The sequence below is a fragment of the Fukomys damarensis genome, unplaced genomic scaffold (assembly GCF_012274545.1).
Source record: "Fukomys damarensis isolate Sample0158 unplaced genomic scaffold, DMR_v1.0_HiC HiC_scaffold_19, whole genome shotgun sequence".
Taxonomy (NCBI): domain Eukaryota; kingdom Metazoa; phylum Chordata; class Mammalia; order Rodentia; family Bathyergidae; genus Fukomys; species Fukomys damarensis.
Window position 1 is genome coordinate 34,788,993 of NW_022900931.1, and position 19,964 is coordinate 34,808,956.

Consider the following 19,964-nt stretch of genomic DNA (forward strand, 5'->3'; position numbering starts at 1 on the left):
AAAAAAAAAAAAAAAAAAAAAAAAAAGAGTTAAATATCTACCTGTTGCAAAATTTAGCACAGAAGAAGGTAAAGCACAATCAAAAGATCAGAGGAAAATGCAGGTGATAGAGAAAGGATTAAAATGTATAACACAGAAAGGGCACATCAAGTCAACAGTTAACTGGTAAATAAGCCAACAGGAAAAAGGGGCAAAGATATCATTCAAGAAAAGAAATGAAGAAAAACAAGTAAAGCGTCACAGTATTGCACTAAATCAGCATACCTGAAGGTATTTATCAAATACATACTGTTATCATAAAACACATCTGTCACTAATGTTAATGTGTTGCTTGTTTCTTTAAAAACACATATGATCCCGCCTGCTTCACAAGTGCAAGAACCCAGTACGAAAAAACAACAAAAAAAAAAACACATAAGATCTAAGGCATTGCGATGATTTTGCTTTTTGCGGGGGGAAATAGATGTCCAAAAGACAGTCAATTTTCTCAATCTATTTATAACAAAATAACCCTTCAGCAAATTAAAATAAAACCAAGATACTATGCTCAAATTTGTTTGTTCTACCAAAGAACCAACTTCAAATCCCTGGTTATTGGTGAAGTGCTTCCTCAAATGAAGCAACTTTTATCAGAACCACCATTCACTTGTAAATACTATTAAGTCATCATTGAAGGACATATCTTTTTTTGGGAGGGTACCGGGAATTGAACTCAGGTCCTTGAGCTTGTGAGGCAGGCAGTGGAACCACTGAGCTAAATCTCCGGCCCAGGACGTATCTGTTTATTAACAGTCCTTTCATTGCAGGTTCCTTTTCTCAGGTAATTTCCTACCTAGATTCCTGTGTCTCTGTGGTATCTAAAGAAAGTTCTAGGTGTTTCTCCCTTGTGGGGGTCTCTCCCAGCACACACCCTAAAAGTAAGTGTGTGGACTAGGAAGAAATGGTGGCTCAGTGCACACTGTAGTCTGGATCCAGTTCCTCCACAGTCACACTACTGAGAAATGGGAGTAACTTTAAGAGGCAGGTCCTCGTGGGAGAAATTAAGTCATCTAGGGTGTGTCCTACAAAGGGACTGTGGGACCTGACCTCTTCCTCTCTCTTCTATTCTGGGCCAGGAGATGAATGGTTTATCGATGCAGTGACCCTATGATTTGCCACCACTGGTCCAAAAGCAATGGGGCCATCTGATCATGGACTGAAACCTCCAGTGCTTCGAGCCAATAAAGCTTATCTCTTAAATTGATTATCTCGGGTATTGTTACAGCAATGGAAAGCTGACTAACACAATGTTCACAATGAAGCTACACTGGTCACATCTTTCCCTTTGCTGCAGTAAAGTCTGGAAAGAAAACTCTTCTAAGACCGGGAGCTGAATGAAGTGAAGAACTGTACTCAATCATCAGAGCTTGCAAATTCAAAAGCCCATGAGAGCAAGACAGGCAGAAAAATATTAAAAATCTTAATATTCTGCCCACAGTAATGGTACCATTCTTGGTCCTTGAAGAAATACGTTGTCTCAATTTCTTGAAATCCTCTTGGGTTACTTTTACCTGCTCAAGGCTGAGACTATGGATACAAGGACCCATACAATGGTTAGGAGAACGTTAAGTGATATCTTGCCTCAAAACCGGTGGCAGGAACTATGTTGCACTGGAGAGCTTGTGTATGATCTAAGCAGTCAGCTGTAACTTAGCTCCAGCGACTTATTAATGCTGAAGACATGAAGTCCTAGTTGGTCAAATCTTGTTTTGCAAAAGGAGCTAGAAATTTCTCTATGGGATAATGCATGATTAGCTTCACCAACTAAAGCCAAATTCTTTTGTCTAAAGGACCACTGCAGTCTTGTTACATCCACGCTAGACTCTGCTCTACCAATTATTTCCTACCTCGGATATTCAACCCTCTGTAGTGGACTCCATCATCTGTGCCTACAAACATGCTGTTCCCTTTCCTCACTAAACTACTTCCTACGCTCAGCTATAAAAACTGCCTTCAACTCAGCTGTCATCTTCCAGTGCCAACTGTTACTCCTCCATACCTGGCAATACAATGTCCAGTTAAACTGCTTCCCAGATGTTATCAGGGACCCAAGTTGCCAGATCGAGACCATTTTACCCTTTCTAGATACTCTAGAAATCCACCTTGCTGATCACCTCGCTTCTGGACTTTACCTCATACTCACGGATTAAACATTCATTTTAGAAAACTCTTAAAAACTAAGAGACAAAGATTTAAAAGCTGTTACTTTGCTTTTTGGATGCTGTCATGATTTAGATCTAAATCATGACATGTCCCGCATGTTCTGAGACGGCGCTTGAGGGAGGTGGGCAGGTCACGGCAGGTGCTCCGCAGCTGGCTGTGCAGTCAGGAGGTGGGGCCTGCTGGGGTGGCCTCTAGGTATGTGAGCTGGGAGGGGTAGCTCTCTCCTGGCTGCCATGGCAGGAGTCCCTTTCCTCCACCGGCCCTTCCTGCCTTGAAGCCAGCTGACCGGCAACTGAATCTTCTGAAAACCATGAACCAAAACAAACGCTCTCCTCCTTCACATTGTCAGTATCAGATATTTTGTCTCAGCGACGAGAGAGAGATGAGGTGGATGCAAAGACATCCATCTGACACAGAGTGGTGCTGAGTGGAAAACTCGGGCACAACGTGAATAAATGTGCAAATGTGACATTTCCAATCTCGTGCTAGCAAGTAACCAAACTAACTCTCCAGCCCTCTCGTCTTCGGATTACCCAAACTGAAATACACCCTGTGCTCCGAAGGGTCCACCTCTCCGTGCTGCTGCGCCTGTCTTCCCCCACTAGCTGGAACTCCATGTGAGCCTGGCACCAGCTCTAATGTCTCCTCTTGAGCTTGAGTCTCTGAGCACCTCAGGCGACAGGATCACCGCCAGCTCCTCATCATCTCATTTGGTGTCGCCCATCAGATACCTGCTTTGCATCACAGGTATCTATCGGATAGACAGGTGATCCGAAAAGAGAGCGAATGTTTAAGTTTTTAAAAACCTGTCACAGTAAAAGGCACACTGCCAAGAATGATGCCATGTGTTAAAAGTGAGGGGAAGTATTTGGAGGGGGATGAAGGACAAGGTGTCTTTTACTGTAACAAGTTGTTTAAAAATGTTAAACATCCGCAGCATTTTGTAACCACACCTTATACATCCTCACCATCTAATTCACAGAGCACATTCCTCGAAGCAGAGGAAGGAGGTTCCACTGCCTGCTTCGGAGAGCAGCAGAAGCCTGCGGTAATGACCGCACCTGAGCTCTCCATCAGTCTTCTTCCACACTGACTCTGGCCTGGCCAGGAGACGTCTTGGCCAATGGGAAATTAGCAGATCAGATGTTAGCAGAAGCTTCCTAGATATTACGTTCTCTTCTGCTCTCCAGAGCCCCAAGTGAGACCTCTGCCTGCACAGGCAGCTTCCGGAAGAATGAAACAACGCAACAAAAACAAGTTCTCCCAGCTGAGCTCCCCAAAACAACTAAATCCCAGCCAAGCCACCGGACTGCAAAGGTCCACCACGGCCCAGACCAGCATGAAGCTGACCAGAGTCATGGGAATGAATGCTTCTGTTCTCAGCCATTAATGATTTGGGACCGGCGAGAAGAGCTCTGCATCTGTGCACTAACTAGTCTGACAAGGACTAGTGAAAGCTTAATTTCTGTCTGATCATCCGATTCTCTCAGGGTTTCTCTACCCTGGAAAAAGAAATATTCTATGTTTCAGCACAGGGGTTCTGCTTTGTTTCATAAAAAGAAAATTCTGTACTGATGTGGATTTGAATCCAGGATGCATTATTTACTCCCGCTGGTGTCAGGCAAATTCTCTAAATTTTCTGGGTCTTAATTTTGTTTTCCAAAACTGATATAATACCACCAAGTTTGTGGTATTGGAGACAATGTATATGCAATAGGAAATACAGTATCTGACACATTTCTTCTCTAACCAGGCAATTCATCATCATGCACATAAATTTAATCTCTGGAGCTGTGTTTCTACACTATTACTGCTCATTACTGGAAGGAGAGAGCTGGTCAGCATGGCTCAACAGGCAAGGGTGGGAATGGCTGGAAGTGAAATGCAGATGATTCTGATGCCTGGGATCTGATGCCTTGGATGATTTCTAGGTGTTTTTGCTGTTGTGCATAATACCCACTTATCATCTCTAAACTAGGAATTTTTCTTTCCAATACAGACTCGAAAGTTAAGCATAAAGCTTAATCATACTTTGGGGCCATCCAGTTAATAGTTATTTGTGGGGATACGGGAATAACAAATCACAAGAAAATATAATTGAAAAGTTACTGGGAAGCTTTGGATAAGTCACAGTTACCTATGTAATTTGGAAAAGTCCAGATACTGTTGAGTAAAAATATTTAGCACCAGTGGGATGCCTCCGCATCCTCTCAAAACATATTAAATGATTTTCAAAGCTACAGCCATGGAGAGCTTCTCAAATAACAGCCAAAGCACTGTGAATCTTCTGGGACCAGCCCACTGAGCCTGCTTAACACGAAGGTTCATGGGACCCCCGGTGACTGTCAGCATGCTGATGCAAATACACTCTTTTAAGATAAAATAATAAAATGATTTTGAACACAGCAACAGAAAGAAAGAAATCCTCTTCCATGACCAATTGCTCACCTATATAGGCTCCACTCTTGTTACCAGCACAGTCAGCATCCTCTGGATGGAGGGTAAGAGCATACAGAACAAAAGCCAAGAAATAAAGCAGAACAGTTAGAAGCCCAGCCACGGGTGCAAAAATAAATCACTTAAAACAATCATGTAAAGCACAGCATAGAACAGCCTCATGGTGCACTCTTAAACATAAAACGTTACGTTTTATATTTAAGTTCCAGTAGTCTGGAGCATCATGCAGGATTGATGCAGTCCTGAGAAAGTTATAAAACACTTGTATGAAATGTTTATGCTTTCACAAGTAAGAAAATTATAACGAATGCTCAAAGTAAATTTACTTTTGTAAATTGGGGCTTTTGATAATGTGTAAGATCTAGCACTTATTTTGGCTCACTGGATAGACAAAAAAGGCCAAGATTAAAGTACATACTTTCTATTAATAGCTAGTAATTCCATGTTGGGAAGGAATAGAGATAATTCTGGTTTTATTTTAAAAACAAGTAAAACATTTTAAAGTAAACAATGTATTACTATTTGGGGAAATTAAATGCACACTGGGCTATGCGTATTTTTAAAATTTAATGTGAACAGTGGAATATTTATGGTCTTTAAAATTCACATAGCTCTGGAAGGACGGACTCTAGAATAATTTAGAGGGGCTGTGGATGCAGCTCGGCATAGAGCCCCTGACTCGCATATGCTACAATCTGGGTTGTATCCTAGCATTGCATGTTAAGCCTGTCAACATATTTTAATACTATAACTTCTTCATTCTCTTTTATTTGAGCCTACTGAGATTACATTCCATATTTCTTCCATACAAATCCCCCCTACCCTCCAAAAAGTATATTTCCTTCAAAAACAAAATCCAAAGTTCAAAAACCATGGTTTTTGGTACTGAAATATCAGGGTGAAACTTGGATGTACAAGAGAATTCTCTTCCATAAATTGCTTGATGTATCTGATTTAATCCTACACTTACATGCACTGAACATAATTACTAAACTATGCAGGGAAACTTTTATACATATACCTTTAATTTCCTCTGAGAAGCACAAAGAAAACGAGAAAAGAAATGGTTAAATGGACAAAAAGTACAATTAAAGTAGGAAGATATTACACACAAGAAAAAAAATAAAATCCACCTACCACACTCAACTGTTTCCTCGTCTTAGAAAAGCCAAAGGGGGGAAAAAACAAATGTATTTTAAATGTTTCAAAAATATTTAGTCAATAAATAATAGAATTCTAGACTGCACTGCAGTCTTAACCTAAAAAGAATGTATAAATTTTATAAGAACACAAAGTCATTATATAGCTTATTAAACAAACAAATGGGAAAAAATAACCAGAAAAAAAACCCTTAGCTGTTTTTGAAATACTATCTTCAATAAGGGAATTTTATTTATTTTCTTCAATTGATTTTGTTTCTAAATTAAGATGCTAAAGAAATTTCATAACAATCAAAAGAAAAAAGGATTTTAGAAACAACACATTTTGCACTGATTTTAAAATGTCCAAATTATGTAAATTTAACAATATTCCAACAATGATGCATGTAACAAATGAGTCAGCCAGAAGGTTTTACTTTCATTCTGTCTGTATTAGTTGAAGAAAAGTATTTTAAAAAGGAATTCTAAACAGCTCTTAAATTGCTAATAGGATAGCAATTTAAAAGTTAAATTTGAGCCAGAGACTCACCCTCAGTAAAGGGTAGAAAAGTATTAGTAACATATCAGAAGCAAAATCTCATGGTTAGCCGTGAGTCCAGGTAGAATATATTTTGCCACATGATCTTACACAGCAAAGATAACTGATTAGAAGAGTTTTCCTCTCACTTAGTGCCATAAGCTATAGAAGGCCACCCAAAGAAAATGAATCAGAAAAAGTGAGAGCTACTGTGCTTTCCTTTTTCAGAAACCTACGGGTCTTCAACCACTGGTTCTACTTGGCAAGGATTAGGTTCATGTTACATGTTCGCCAAGTTCTTCTTTATGCCTACTTGTTAGTACCTCTGCGTTTCCTGGGCATCTAACCCAAATGATCAGAAAACAAAAAGTGAACTATGTGCTTTAGTCTGGCCCAGCCAGGCATCGAGGCAGGATAGAAAGAGGATGAGCGGTGCTTCCAACGGATCACTATGGATCTCGTGTATGTGGCTGCCCAGTGGATTATGGGACACAACAGACTAAGAAAGGAATTAGGGAAACAGTCCCTTTCACAAAAGCATCCAAACAAATGAAATATCTGGGAATCACTAACAAAGGAAGCAAAAGATCTCTACGGTGAAAACTACAGCACTCTGAAAAAAAGAAATCAAAAAGGTTACAAGAAAATAGAAAGACATCCCTTGCTCCTGGGTAGGAAGAACCAACATAGTATGTGTATTTTGCTACCAATAATAGAACACACTGAAATAAATTGAATACTGTGCCTTTGATTAAAGACTTGGTGTCCCGGTAGTCAGATGATGAAAGCCGTATCACAGAGACAAATGTAAAATTAAAACACCAATACCAGTCCCCCAATAAAGCATTCTAATTTTTTGTTTTTGTTTTTTCTTGGTACCGGGGATCGAACTCAGGTCTTCACGCTTACAAGGCAGGCAGCGGAACCACTGAGCTAAATCCCCGGCTGAAGCATTCTAATTTTTATTACACAGAGTATGTATATTTGCTACTCTAATTAAAGGATATGAATATGCTGCATAAATTCACACAAGACTTTCTCCATACAATTCTTAAGGAAGGAAGAAATGATATTCTTCAGCATGATAAAACCACACACACACACACACACACACACACACACACACACACACACACACACACACACACACACACACACACACACACACACACACACACACACACACACACACACACACACACACACACACACACACACACACATCCAAGAGCAAGTTCATCAATGGACACCCAGGCAGCGAGGCACAGGAGCAGACTCCCTAAGAATTAACAGGTTTGACCAAAGTGGAAAAATACATAGAATTCCCAGATAACTGCAAGATTTTTACTACTGCAAGGCATATCTCCTCCCATCACCTCCCAACACTTCTTCCTCCTGCCCTTTCTCTGTGTTTGTCCTGACAAGGGGCCTGGGGAGGGCCGGCTCCCATCCCAGACTTTATCAGGGTCCAGGGTCTGTGAGCTCCAGGACTGAACGCAGGGGAGGAAAGTCACAGAAAAGCACAGGAGGGAGCCTATGAGGGTCCCCAGAGTCACGTGTGCGCTCTCAGGGAGCTGTATTGAGCACGCAACTGAACGGCCTGCCTTCCACCTGATGAGTGAGGCAGTCTCGCCTGCGCTGCTGTGCGCTGCTCACACGGGCAGGGCGGAACTGCTTTCCCCATCTCCCCTCACTCTCCTACTGCAGTGTCCCCTAAACTCTGCAGGAATCCATGTCCAACCATTAACCAAACACTTCTTAACTGCATGGCACTGGGACCCCAGACAAAATCCAAGAGACCATATGGCGTAGAACCTTTCACACCAGAAGGATCTACTCTGAAAGAGTTGCAGACCAGCAATGACAGGTGTGCCGAGAGAATACAGTTTACTGAGATACAAGACTCAAGAGTCGAATGACGTGGTGATAAGACGTGAAGTTCACAACTCAAACCCTGAGCCTGCGTCTTTGCAGTGAGCATCAGTGAGCTGTTAGGGCCCAGAAGACCCCCCCCAAGGCCCACAGCACAAGCCTGGTCTCCCGTGTGGAGCTATGTCAGGGGAGGGCCTGCAGGTCTTCTGGTTCCTGGGCACCCTTGAAGCCACGTGGGATCTGGACCCATTCCTCTTTCTCTTCTGTGTCCCAGCAATGAGACGAGGGTTTTGCTCCTCTGCATGTCCCCAGCCCTGATGTGCAGCCCTGTCACCAGCCAGACAAAGCAACAAGGCCACCTGATCATGGATTGGAGCCTCCAAACTTGTGAGCCAAAACGTGCCTAATCTTTTGAGAAGTTGATTATTTCAGGGTATCTGTTAAGATAATGGAAAACCACACATAGGGAAAAATACCTTGAGGTATTTTTAAACATTTCTAGGTATGTTCCCAACAGAGGTAAAGACGTCATCTCACACATGCATACCCATGCTTATAACAGCACAATTCCATGTTTAGAGCAGCCTATATGTCCATCGACAGATGAATGGATAAAGAAAATGTGGTATTTACACACAATGGAGTACTACTCTGCCACGAAGAATAAACTGGAGACATTTGTGGGAAAATGGATGCACCTTGAGACTACAATGTTAAGGGAAATAAATCGGACACACAAGCTCAAGTATCACATGGTTTTTCTTATATGAGAAATCTAAAGAGCAAAATAAAAGACAATAGGAAGTAGGGAGACAGGTCTTTCCCAAATGGAAAGGGGATCAAGAGACGGAGGGAGGGGGAGAGAGAAGAGGGAAAGGGGTGAAAAGAGGAGTGAAGGTGCATTATGCAGAGGAATGCAAACATTATGTCTGTTTCCACAAAGCCCCTGCCAATATTAAGAAAATGTTTCATTGAGTTTTACATATACAAAATCAATTTTAGCATTTACTTGTTTTTTAATTAAGTTTATGTATGAAGTCACTGAATAAACATTACTGAAGATGCCAGGGGCAGGAGCACACTCAACCTGAAAAGCTTTATTGCAAAACCCTGTAGGATCCTGTCATGGATTTTTAAATGTGTGACCTTCAAAATACAGGTACCATGTACAGTGAATTCATACTTTTACTTGGTGTTTGTTTTACAGAAGATTGTGATCTTCAATCCACAAAACCGTCTCTGAATGAACTGGGTTACACCTGGCTTCAACAAACACCCTTTTCTGCGTCTTTATCCAAATGACAGCAATCATACTTGGTTTTTATGTTTTGAGTTTTAAAATGTCAAAACTTATGAATTTTTTCTTTTCTGACAGGAATTCCACAGGAATCATTTTGGAAAAGAAAAATTTCAAATGAAAATTATTCAATCTGCTATGGTAAAATGTTCAGATATTTAACAAATAAGGAAATTAAGCATGGAAAATAAAAAAATCATATTTGAATATTCTGTAGTAAAATATACCATACGAACAAAAGCTTTTCCTACAGCCTTCCTGAAGGCCATCATCAGTGAATTCAAATGTGAATTACATCCTATTGAAGTTAAATTAATGATTATACAATTAAGACAATTCTTAAGTCACATAAAAACAGGTTTCAATAGAATAGAAACAAGCCATCTAAAATGAAGTAATATTTCTTTCTTAAAGGCAAGGTGGTATCATATGCTTTATACACACAAACTATAAAAGTAAACTACAGTACTTCAAAATCTGTCTACACAAGAAATGCAGGTGGCTGGGTTTCCACCATGAGAAGCTATTCTCATGCACTCCCTGAGGACAGCAGCAAGATGTGCTACAAGGCCTGCTCTTCTGTGTGCCTGAGTCACATGCAGAGGAAAGGATGCCACATTTCTATTATAAATTTTTTGGTTGGGTAAACAATTCTTCAAAAGAAACAATGAAAGGAAGAGGGAAAAGGGTTATCTAATCATATCAAGTTTTCAAGATTGAAGAATATTTTCATTTTAAAGAATCCATGCTCTAGTTTTGAGGAATGTGCGCTTTTAAGAAACCAATCCTTTTCTTTGAGCAGCCTGTTTTCTGGCTATGTATTCCATTTAACAAGATTCTTCAGAGGAGAAAATAATTAAGCATCAAAGATGAGTATCAGTTTTACACTTAAAGTTTTGTGAGTTTTTTCAGAGCTGTTATTATCATGCCTCCCAATTTTATATACTTGGGAACCAGGGATTAGAATCCTAACACAAATATAAATGCAAAGATGACAGGACTGGAATTCTTTTTTTCCTTCTCTATTGCTATTAACTGAACTACTATAGTTCCAGAATCCAAAATTTCAGTTATGATGAGACACTTACGAATCAAAAATAGAATAAAGTCATAGTAATATAAGCAAGCATGTAACGGCAAAATTATTCTACTAAATCTAGTGCTTTTAATATTATCCTAGGCTTTTAAGGAAACTTGTACAATTTAATGAAGAAAATTTTCATCATTGCATTTCTTCATAAAGTTATAAGAATTATTCTTTCAGAAATTTAACATTAAGTCAAGAATTTTTCTTAAAACCAATCTTAGGAATTAATATTTAGTATATAACATGAACTTCATATAACATGAAGTTCATATAACATGAACTTCCTATTTCAAAAATCTAAGTACTAATGTTGAAATTCAAGAAGTAGTCAAGTATAATGGCCTTTGTAAAACAAAATTACATAAAGAATCACTACTAAATTCATAGGTTAAAGTGCTTTTACAGGCCAGGGATTTAGCTCAGCAGTTCGGTGGCCTGCCTTGCAAGCGCAAGGACCCGAGTTCAACCCCCAGTACCACGAAAAAAAGAAAAGTGTAAAGTGCTTTTAAATGTCATTAAAAATGTTCAGTACTAATATATTGATTTATAAACAGCTTTTAAGTTTATGAAGAAATGTTAATTTTTTTAAAGTAAAGACATTAGCTTTCTATAATTTTCACAAATATCTCTCTGAACAAGGACATGGTTACTATGTACTGAAGATTTATTTGGATAATCTTGCCAGATTTATTTGAAAATATAAACATCTGCTTATGAGAATAGTTAATACATCTTTCAGTGAATTGAAATCTAATTTGAAAAGAGTAAAAGAAAAAAAGGAAGAAAAGAAGAAGGAATATCAGTAAACATTTCTGAATGGTACTCAAGAGGGAAAAAAATAGTTAAAATTAGGACATTTCAGTAAAGATAAATCCTGGAATAAATACTTCTCAGATCAAAATACTGAAGTTTTAACATAAAAGGGGACTTATTCAAATAAATAGGCAAAACAACTTTATTGCAATTAATGCTTACACACACACACACACACACACACACACACACACACGTTCATATTCAAGTTCACAAATATCTATACCAAATAGATTGGGAGAACTATTAAAAGAGAAGCTATCCCTTTTGCATTTATGCATTTGATCATAATTATATCAAACTATCAATTTCTAAGTTGCCTTTGATTCAGAAAATCTGAACACGGATTCAGATTTGAGGATAGTGGTCACACTTACTCCATTTTTCAGGGACGTCGTTCATGGTGCTTCAGCACACAAGGTATTAGAATGACAGCAGCCCAGCCTCAGGCTCCCTCAGAGAGCGAGGCTGCTGGAAAGATGTCTCAAGGTACCTTCCAGCTAGAGGAGTTGCCAATGAAAAGCCGCCACACTTAGAAACAACACAACATTAAACTGTAAGCTTTTTGATGACTTCGAATGCCACGTGCATTATGAGAAGTGTTTTTCCCTTCTACCTAGACTTAATGAAGCAAGAACAAGCAGGCTTTTGAATCAGTGCTCCACATTAAGTACTGGCTTGCTAGGAGATTTATACTTGACTGCAGTTTGGCTCTCTTAACTATGCGATTCCTGGGCTATAAGCTTCTACCAACTGACAGAAATAACAGGAGATGTGAAAAATGCAACAATACTAAAAACAGATGTTGGTGTAAAATTCCAGAGCCATTTATTTGTTCATTTTGTTTTTTAATGAAGTAGAAATTGATGAGATGGAGACTGGAGAGGGCAAGAGGTAGGGAGTAAAGAAAAGTTGAAAGAAGAATAAACGGAAAGAAAAAATAATGCATCCAAATCCACTCTGTCTTTCAGTATGGCTACACGATCCTTTTTCTTACTCTCATTTTCTTTCCATTTAATCTGGTGATAACTCCGAACAGACGGAATAAAGGCCAGAGTTACTGACTATTGGAAAAGGAAGGAATTAAGAAGCACAATTGTTCTTAGGCATAAATACCTCTGTGTCTAAGAAAGTGGTGGATTTTGTGCCCCTAATCTTTACCAAGAAATAGCTTACCCAAATAAAACCTCTTCGTGTTGGAGAAGAAAAGAGTTCTTTCCTAGGTTACATTTATAAAATGCCAAAACTTGGAAATCAAAGACAGCAGTAGTTTTTGTTGTTGCTGTTCCTTTCTTAGAGAATGAATTATGGGTTTATTATAAACATCTCCGCAACCATCCTTCCCTTCCAAAGATTCACATTGGTATTCCTACTGCGGATTTCTTGTGTCTCATTCCTGAGAAATGAGGACCCAGAAGCTATTGCAAGATAATATGATCCCTTCTTCTTCCATGAGCACCTGCTTTAATAGTCAAAAATAAACAGCAGGATTTGGTTACTCTGCATTCTTATTAACAAACTTACATGATTTCCTGTTGGAAACTTTCAGGGGCTGAACCAGTACTTCTGGTCTTCTCAGGGCCAATCTCCTGAGGGAATAAAAGGTCAATAAGCCTATCAATTTTCAGCACAGGTTTAAGGTTAATACAGCAGTAAAATATTAAAAATCTTAAGAAAAAACTTAAAAGCTGGGGGTGGGGGAATGAACACAATACAATCTGAGTTAAGATGTAAATTTTCTTTACATATTTTTGTAGATTATATGCTCCTCCCCCGCCCCCGCCGCACCCGTGATTGCTCTTTTTCTCTCTCTCTCCAACACAGATTCGGACACTAATGTGCTGTTTTCCATCTGCTTCACAACAAAAACCCAAGATGACCCGGTACTGTCGTATTATTTTTGGCCATTATTCATACCTAGTTAGACAAAACAGAAACTCAAGCCCACAGGGTAACGGATTCTAAGGCAGGCTTTTAGGGCTTATTTTATCACAACCATTCCAGAATGGTATTTTGCAGAGAACAAAAGGTCAGCTGAAGAGAAGCCGGTGCCCCTCGCCAGCCGCTCACCTCTCCTGGAAGTGCTTGGAGGGGATCAGGCCGGCCCGGGGGTTGGCGTCCCCTTCCTGCTTCGCCTGCCACCAGGTTGCATCATCCTGGCTCATGACCTGGAGAATATCTCCCCTTCTGAAAGACAGCCCAGCTTCCTTACATGGAATCGCCTTGTCCTCGTTAGGGTCATAGTCAAAAAGGGCTCTGATAAACATCTGGAAGAAAGGTTCATTGAAGAATAAACGTAAAAAATAAATGTGACATGGCCTGCATTCCTGAAACTTAGATTGAAGAAATAACCATTTAAAAAACTAGAACGTGTGCTTACGATTAGATGAAAAAAACAGTACTTCTCCCCACACACGAGAATATTTTTAAGAAATGATTACCTTGCCATCTTTAGATGGAGTCTCCTCCTGGATGCTGGGAATAACCTTAAACGTAATTGCTCCCTGGGACTGAGCCTGATAGCAGATGAAAGAAAAAGACATCAGAAATCTGGGGCCAAGGAAAATAAGATAAATTACCTAGGAAGCTAAAAATTTACAATTTAGGGTTTACAACTCTTTGACCAAACTGAGGAAATTATTTTTGTAGAAATTCTGGTAACATGACAAAGCTTTAAAAGTTTGTCAAGTAAGTTAAAAAACATTAAATCCCAGCTGGACATGGTGGTGCACACCTGTAATCCCAGCACTAAGGAGGCTGAGGCAGGAGGATCGCTGTGAGTTCGAGACCACCATGGGCTACATAGTGAGTTCCAGGTCAGTCTCAACTACACAGTGAGACCCTGTCTCAAGAAGCCAAAAAAAAAAACAAAACAAAACATTAAATCCCCTTTTGCTCACTCCCTGTGCACTTTTAATATGTCTATGAATACACTGTCATGCATGTCAATTCAAAGCAGAAATACAAAATATGAACAGTACCTTAAATACATAAACTATTAAATGACTAGACTAGAAAATATAAAGTTCAGGTTTTATAATATTTGTGATATTAAAATATTTAAGTGTCAGCATCCATGCTTTTTGAGATAAAAAACCTATACTGTCAGTACTACGGTTGTAAATACATGATTCATTTAGCACAATGCCCATTTGAAAAAAGTGATGAAGACTTCCTATCTGATGCATTCTGGTTAGTGAATAAAGTATCAATTATAGTAGTCTTTTCATCTTTCAGTGAGTATGTGTCCACTCTAAATTAATTAAAATTTTGAAAAGTCTGGCTATAGCCTATAACTATAAAAACTGCACATATATTTTATTGCGTAAATTTTTAGATTCTTGGCACTTAAATACTTCATTTATTGGAGATTTTTATAACAGAGACTGTCATTTTTCTAACTGAATTATATGAATTCAATACCATTTACGAAATGGTTGCATGGTCTTCCCACTAACTTAAAATGCAGATGGAAGGAAAGAAAAGAGGGAGGAGGGACAGAGAGGGAGGGAGAGGAAGGGGAAGTTTCTGTTTGTTTTCTGCCTGGGGAAGGGGCTGGGGGGGACTCAGGTGTAACTGCTGGGGTGAACTCAAGAGCACGTACTCGATGCAGAACAACCGTCGACTAGGAGAATGCCGGCAAGGCACAGGTCGCTAGGATCCTTTTTGTTGGAACAATAATTTCCACGGAGGTTTTGTCACACATTCCACCATTACTCCTATGTGCCCCTATACAACTCTTCCCCTCTTTTAAAAAATCTAAATTTATTTGCTTAACTGACAAAGACATAAGTAACTGTACATATTTATGGGATGCCCTATGGTATCGCAGGACCTTTATGTACCGTGTAACACCTGAATCGGGTTAAGCGTATCTAAGCACTCACACTGACCACTTCTTCACAGCGTTCCTCCACACTCCTTTCGGTGGCCTTCTGAAGGGCACGGTACAGCACAGCCTCTGCACTACCTATTGCACAGTAGGTCACCAGCACTTCTCACTTGCCTTTCTGTATCTTAGTTCCCACTGGCCAACCTCTCCCCAGCTCTCCCTGCCCTCATCAATGCCATCCCAGTCACATACTGAGTAGTATAAAGAGATGTTCTGCAATACTCAGATCTGTTTATTGCAGTTTGCTGATGCTTTCAGACATTAAAAAGAAAGTTTCTATTTTATCCTTACATAGGAACTTGAAATTACCACTGTCCAGGTCTAAAGTAATTCCGTTCAAGTTTCACTTTCATAAGACATCTAAATAGTTTCGCCATGTGCATACCTAGAATCCAGAGCCTGCAGCACGGATGCCATCTGTTCATACCCACTGTGTCAGGCAGTGTCCCGTGCCAAACTCCTTGCATACACTGCCTCATTAATACTTAAACATCTCAGTAAAATACTTTCCCCTCTCCTTCTCATTTTATAAACAGAAACCCTCAGGCACAAGCACATGAAGGCATTTCCCAGGGACCTCAGCAACAAAGTGAGGAAAGCTGGGATCTGAATCCCGGCCTGCTTGATTCAATCCCATACATTTTAAACCAAGTCGGAAAAACCTGCAATTTTATTTTCATTGCAATTTTAAAATAAATTTACAGCTTACCAAAATCTGTATAATTTCCTCAGGTCTTTTATCCTCAACCGGTATTCCATTCACTTCTCTGAGTTCATCACCAACATGAATAAGACCTGTGTGATACAAATGTGCCACATCAGCACGGTCACACAAGAGAAACTGCAACTGCAAATGTTCCTCCCAATTAAAGCATCACTAATTCCCTCAGATTTAAGAAATAGAAAGATCTTCACATGTCTCAGGCTTCAAGTTCTATGCCTCTCTACTACGAATCAAAGCAATGTAATAACTCTTGCAAAAATTGTAACAGGATGCTATAACTAGAAATGTACGTTACTAATAAATCATGAAATAATTTTTTCTTTTAAAAGTTGTATGCTCTTGGCAGTTTTCAAATCAGGAACACTGAAACAGGTCTTAACAGAACTTTGCACGCCTGTGTGCATTCAGACCAGTGAGATTTATCTAGCATTTATTTATGTAGGTTCCAAAATTTCAACACAGAAAATACCTTGTGGCTTGTTTTGCTATATTACATCTAGAGATATTTTTAAACTTAAATTGGAAACGTCACAAAACCCAACTCCACTTGTGTCTCCTCGATGAGCATTTAAACCTCACCACTTCTGTGCGCGGCCCCTCCTCTCATGACTCGAGCTACAATGATCGCCCCCGTCTGCTCATCCTTCTTAATGGTGGCTCCCTTTGAAGGAAAAAAGAGAGAGGAGCTGTGAGGAAATGTGCATACTGTGTTGCAGAAAGGAGAGGGGGACACAAGGACATTCAGCCAGAAAAAGTGCAAACAATGACCAAATAATTAAAGGAATAAAGCAGATGGAACAGACCTTGTGTCATCTAAGGGTTTCAGCACAACATGAAGACATTTACAATTATTAACCTTTTCAAAATTGTGGGAAATAAAAAATCTTTTTTCAATTATAAGACTATCTTGTAGTAGTTGTATTAGAAACAGTATTTCTTTTTATTTTTTAAAGTACTTTCTCACTTTATTTTATTCTTATTGTACCTCAAGAAGAAGATGGACTAGCTACGGTTATGTGAGCAGACAAAATTATGTAAAGATGACATCAATCAGAGCCCAGGCCCAGTCATCGGCTGGAGTCTTGCTCAGCGGCAGAGCACGTGCCCAGCACACTTGAGGCCCAAGGCTCCACCCCAGCACCCTCAATTCCGTGATTCTTCTCTCACACTAAGCTGTTACAGTGAAGGAGCCTGGTAATAACAATAAAAAAGGAAAAATATGAAAACCTAGAAATTAGTTTTATATGTTGCTCAGTTAAATAGAGAGAGATCTGTCACTCCAGGTTTTTAATGAACTCAGTTTGTACTCAGTACAAATACAGCTGAAGTTTAGATATCGGATTCAGGAACAATCTCAAAAGAAGCCAAAATTTCTCACTTACACATACTCAGAAGCACATTAACTGAATTCTGCTCTATAGGAATAACAGGCACTAATGGTTAGCCTCCACGTGACTTTCCACCCAAGACACAGGCACTGGTTTAGAAAAGCCTACACCACATGGCGTCAGATGGCTGAAAAGGTCTACACGGTGCTGGCACGGAACCCAGGTCCCTGTGCGTGCCAAGAAGGTGCTCTGCCACTGAGCCATACCCCCCTGCAGTCCTCAAAAAGGTGCGCTTTACGTGGTGGCAGAACTTATCCTAAAGAAGTGGAATTTTCCTAAAGTTTGTCAATAAGCACAAGTATATTATTAAAGAACAGATATGCAAACAGTACAAGTCAGTTCGTAATAAGTATATTTCATACCTGACAAATATCAGATACATCTAATAATAATAATAGTAAAAATAAAAACTTAATGGGATATTTTGTGGCATTTTTCCTTATTTATGTGTGCTTGACTGAGCATCTCTCCACAGCCATAAACCTTAGACCCACTCATTACTGATCTTTTCTTTATTTAAGCAGATAAAGCCACAATGACTGGAGGTATATTGTTCATACATTTTTAGTTTAATCGGACCAACTTTCATCCTTTTGTAACTCAAACTGTACCAACAAAAAAATTCAATAATCTAAGTTTAAGTTTTCTTTTTACAGATGAGAAGCTGAATCCCAAATGAACACGATTTGCCTAAGATCGGACAATTAGTATCTGGTGAAATCGGGACCCCTCTGAGACAGCCTGACCAGATAATCTTAATTTGCATTCAACACTGCTCACCCTGTATTTCCATAAACTTCTGTGCATAAGGCATTCGGCTGTAGGTCTGCAGATTCACTACCCCAGGGCTTGTCTTCCCTTCTTGCATGTGCAGGTCACATTGCCACATCTGGGTGAAAACCATTTGACAGCCTCCAACGCTATGAGAAGGCAGGAGGTTGCCACATGAGCCTCATAAAACACTGGATCTCTGCGAACCCAGCTGCCACGTGCAAACTCTAACCACAGCCACGCTGCGGGGAAGCACGTGGAGATCACCACGTCTGGCAGCCCCAGCCACACAGCTTCCAGTCCAGGTGTCAGCAGTGTGAGCCCCGGAGCCCTACAGGAAGCGGTCTCGTCTGACCGCACTGCCAGGGAGTCTGGGTTATCCCCGCCGAGCCCACTATCATGAAGACCTGGGGGACATAATCAGGTACTGATGTAACCCCAATGTCTGGACTAAAACCACATCGTGTTCGTGGCAGAACCACACAACTGGAACAAAATTCTCTTTTCACTACGCAATAGCACTGTACTGGTTTCCAGTATAGAACCATCCAGTTTCTCGTGCTTAGTGCTAGTCCCTCTGATTCTTTCTGTGATTCAACAAAATTGAGAAATGTTTATCAAGAAGTTATTATGAGCCAGACAGGATTCTAGGGATCTGTAACACACCGGTGAACAAAACTTCTGCCTCCTCGTGGAGCTTATCATCTAGTAAGGGAGAGAAACGATAAATAAGAAATGAAATAATCAGATGCATTAAATCCTCCACTACATTGCGGTAAGCAGGATGCAGGTAGGAGGGGTAAGGAAGGTCAGGATCCACAGCAAGTGGAGGGAAGACAATGAGGACACAGGTCTCATGGAGAATGATGTCTGAATAAAGAAAGACTGGAAGGAAGTGACAGCCACAGTGCTAGCCAAAGGGAAAATGCAGAAACAGCAGGTACCAAGGGGAGTCGGTGGATGGGAAGAATATTCAAGGAGGAGCAGAGTGCAGCAGCAGAGGAGTAAAGGGAGAAGCAGCAGGAGTTGAGGCCAGGGAGCTGCATAACGCAGTGCTCTGCAGACCACGCAGAGGACCCTGGGTTTGACTCAGAAGGAAAAGGGAGAACACGCAGGCTTGTGAGCTGCAGGACCTCCTGTATTACAGGTAAAGGAATCTAAAATGATCACGGCGTGCCCTATGTGGGTACCGACCCTCCAAAATGAATGTAACTATTATGTATTGCAAACTAATAAAACAAATTAGCAAGGGCTAACACAATGAAACAAATGAGATTATCAAAATAATCCCGGGGACAGATGCTGGTGACCTGGATCTGAGTGGCAGGGACAGAGGTGATAAAAAGCATCATGGATGCATTTTTGGCACAGCCAAAAGGACTGGCTATGGGATGTGGAAGAGAAGGACCAACTACTGCTCTTTCAGACTGAGCAACTGCAGGGACTGAGTTGCCATCAGCCAGAGTGGAAAGACTACGTACGGGTGGAGCCAGTTTGGGGACGAGAGCAGGAGTGTATTCGGGACACACGGACACTAGGATTTTCTATTAGACATTAAATACAGATATCCAGCAGACAGACAGATTTAAAATTCAGAAGAAAGCTCTGGAAAAGAAATAATCCTGGGAGTCACTGGCACTTGGATGTTTTCTAATGCCATGGGCAGAATGAAGTCATTTCTGGAGCGGGTAAAGAAGAGCCCTCTGACACTAATGGACTGTTTTGCTACAGATACGAACCCTGATAGAGAACCCCTGCCACCTACTGATTGTACTTCACTTGGG

General features: G+C 40.2%; 1 protein-coding gene across 6 annotated transcripts in view; it reads right to left on the bottom strand.

Annotated features, from left to right (window-relative positions):
- Positions 1-19,964, bottom strand: part of Mpp7 (membrane palmitoylated protein 7) — a 150,190-nt gene that overhangs the window by 38,541 nt on the left and 91,685 nt on the right. For 4 of the 6 annotated variants that reach the window (XM_033765652.1, XM_033765654.1, XM_033765653.1 and 1 more), the window contains 8 exons: positions 16,601-16,682; positions 16,007-16,092; positions 13,847-13,921; positions 13,476-13,672; positions 12,930-12,994; positions 5,797-5,817; positions 5,681-5,692; positions 4,651-4,692 (listed from right to left, as the gene is read on the bottom strand). In XM_033765652.1, coding sequence (XP_033621543.1) covers positions 4,651-4,692; positions 5,681-5,692; positions 5,797-5,817; positions 12,930-12,994; positions 13,476-13,672; positions 13,847-13,921; positions 16,007-16,092; positions 16,601-16,682 — 580 coding nt within the window. The remainder of the gene's footprint in view (positions 1-4,650; positions 4,693-5,680; positions 5,693-5,796; positions 5,818-12,929; positions 12,995-13,475; positions 13,673-13,846; positions 13,922-16,006; positions 16,093-16,600; positions 16,683-19,964) is intronic. The other 2 variants (XM_010614777.2, XM_010614778.3) reach the window with 1 other exon arrangement.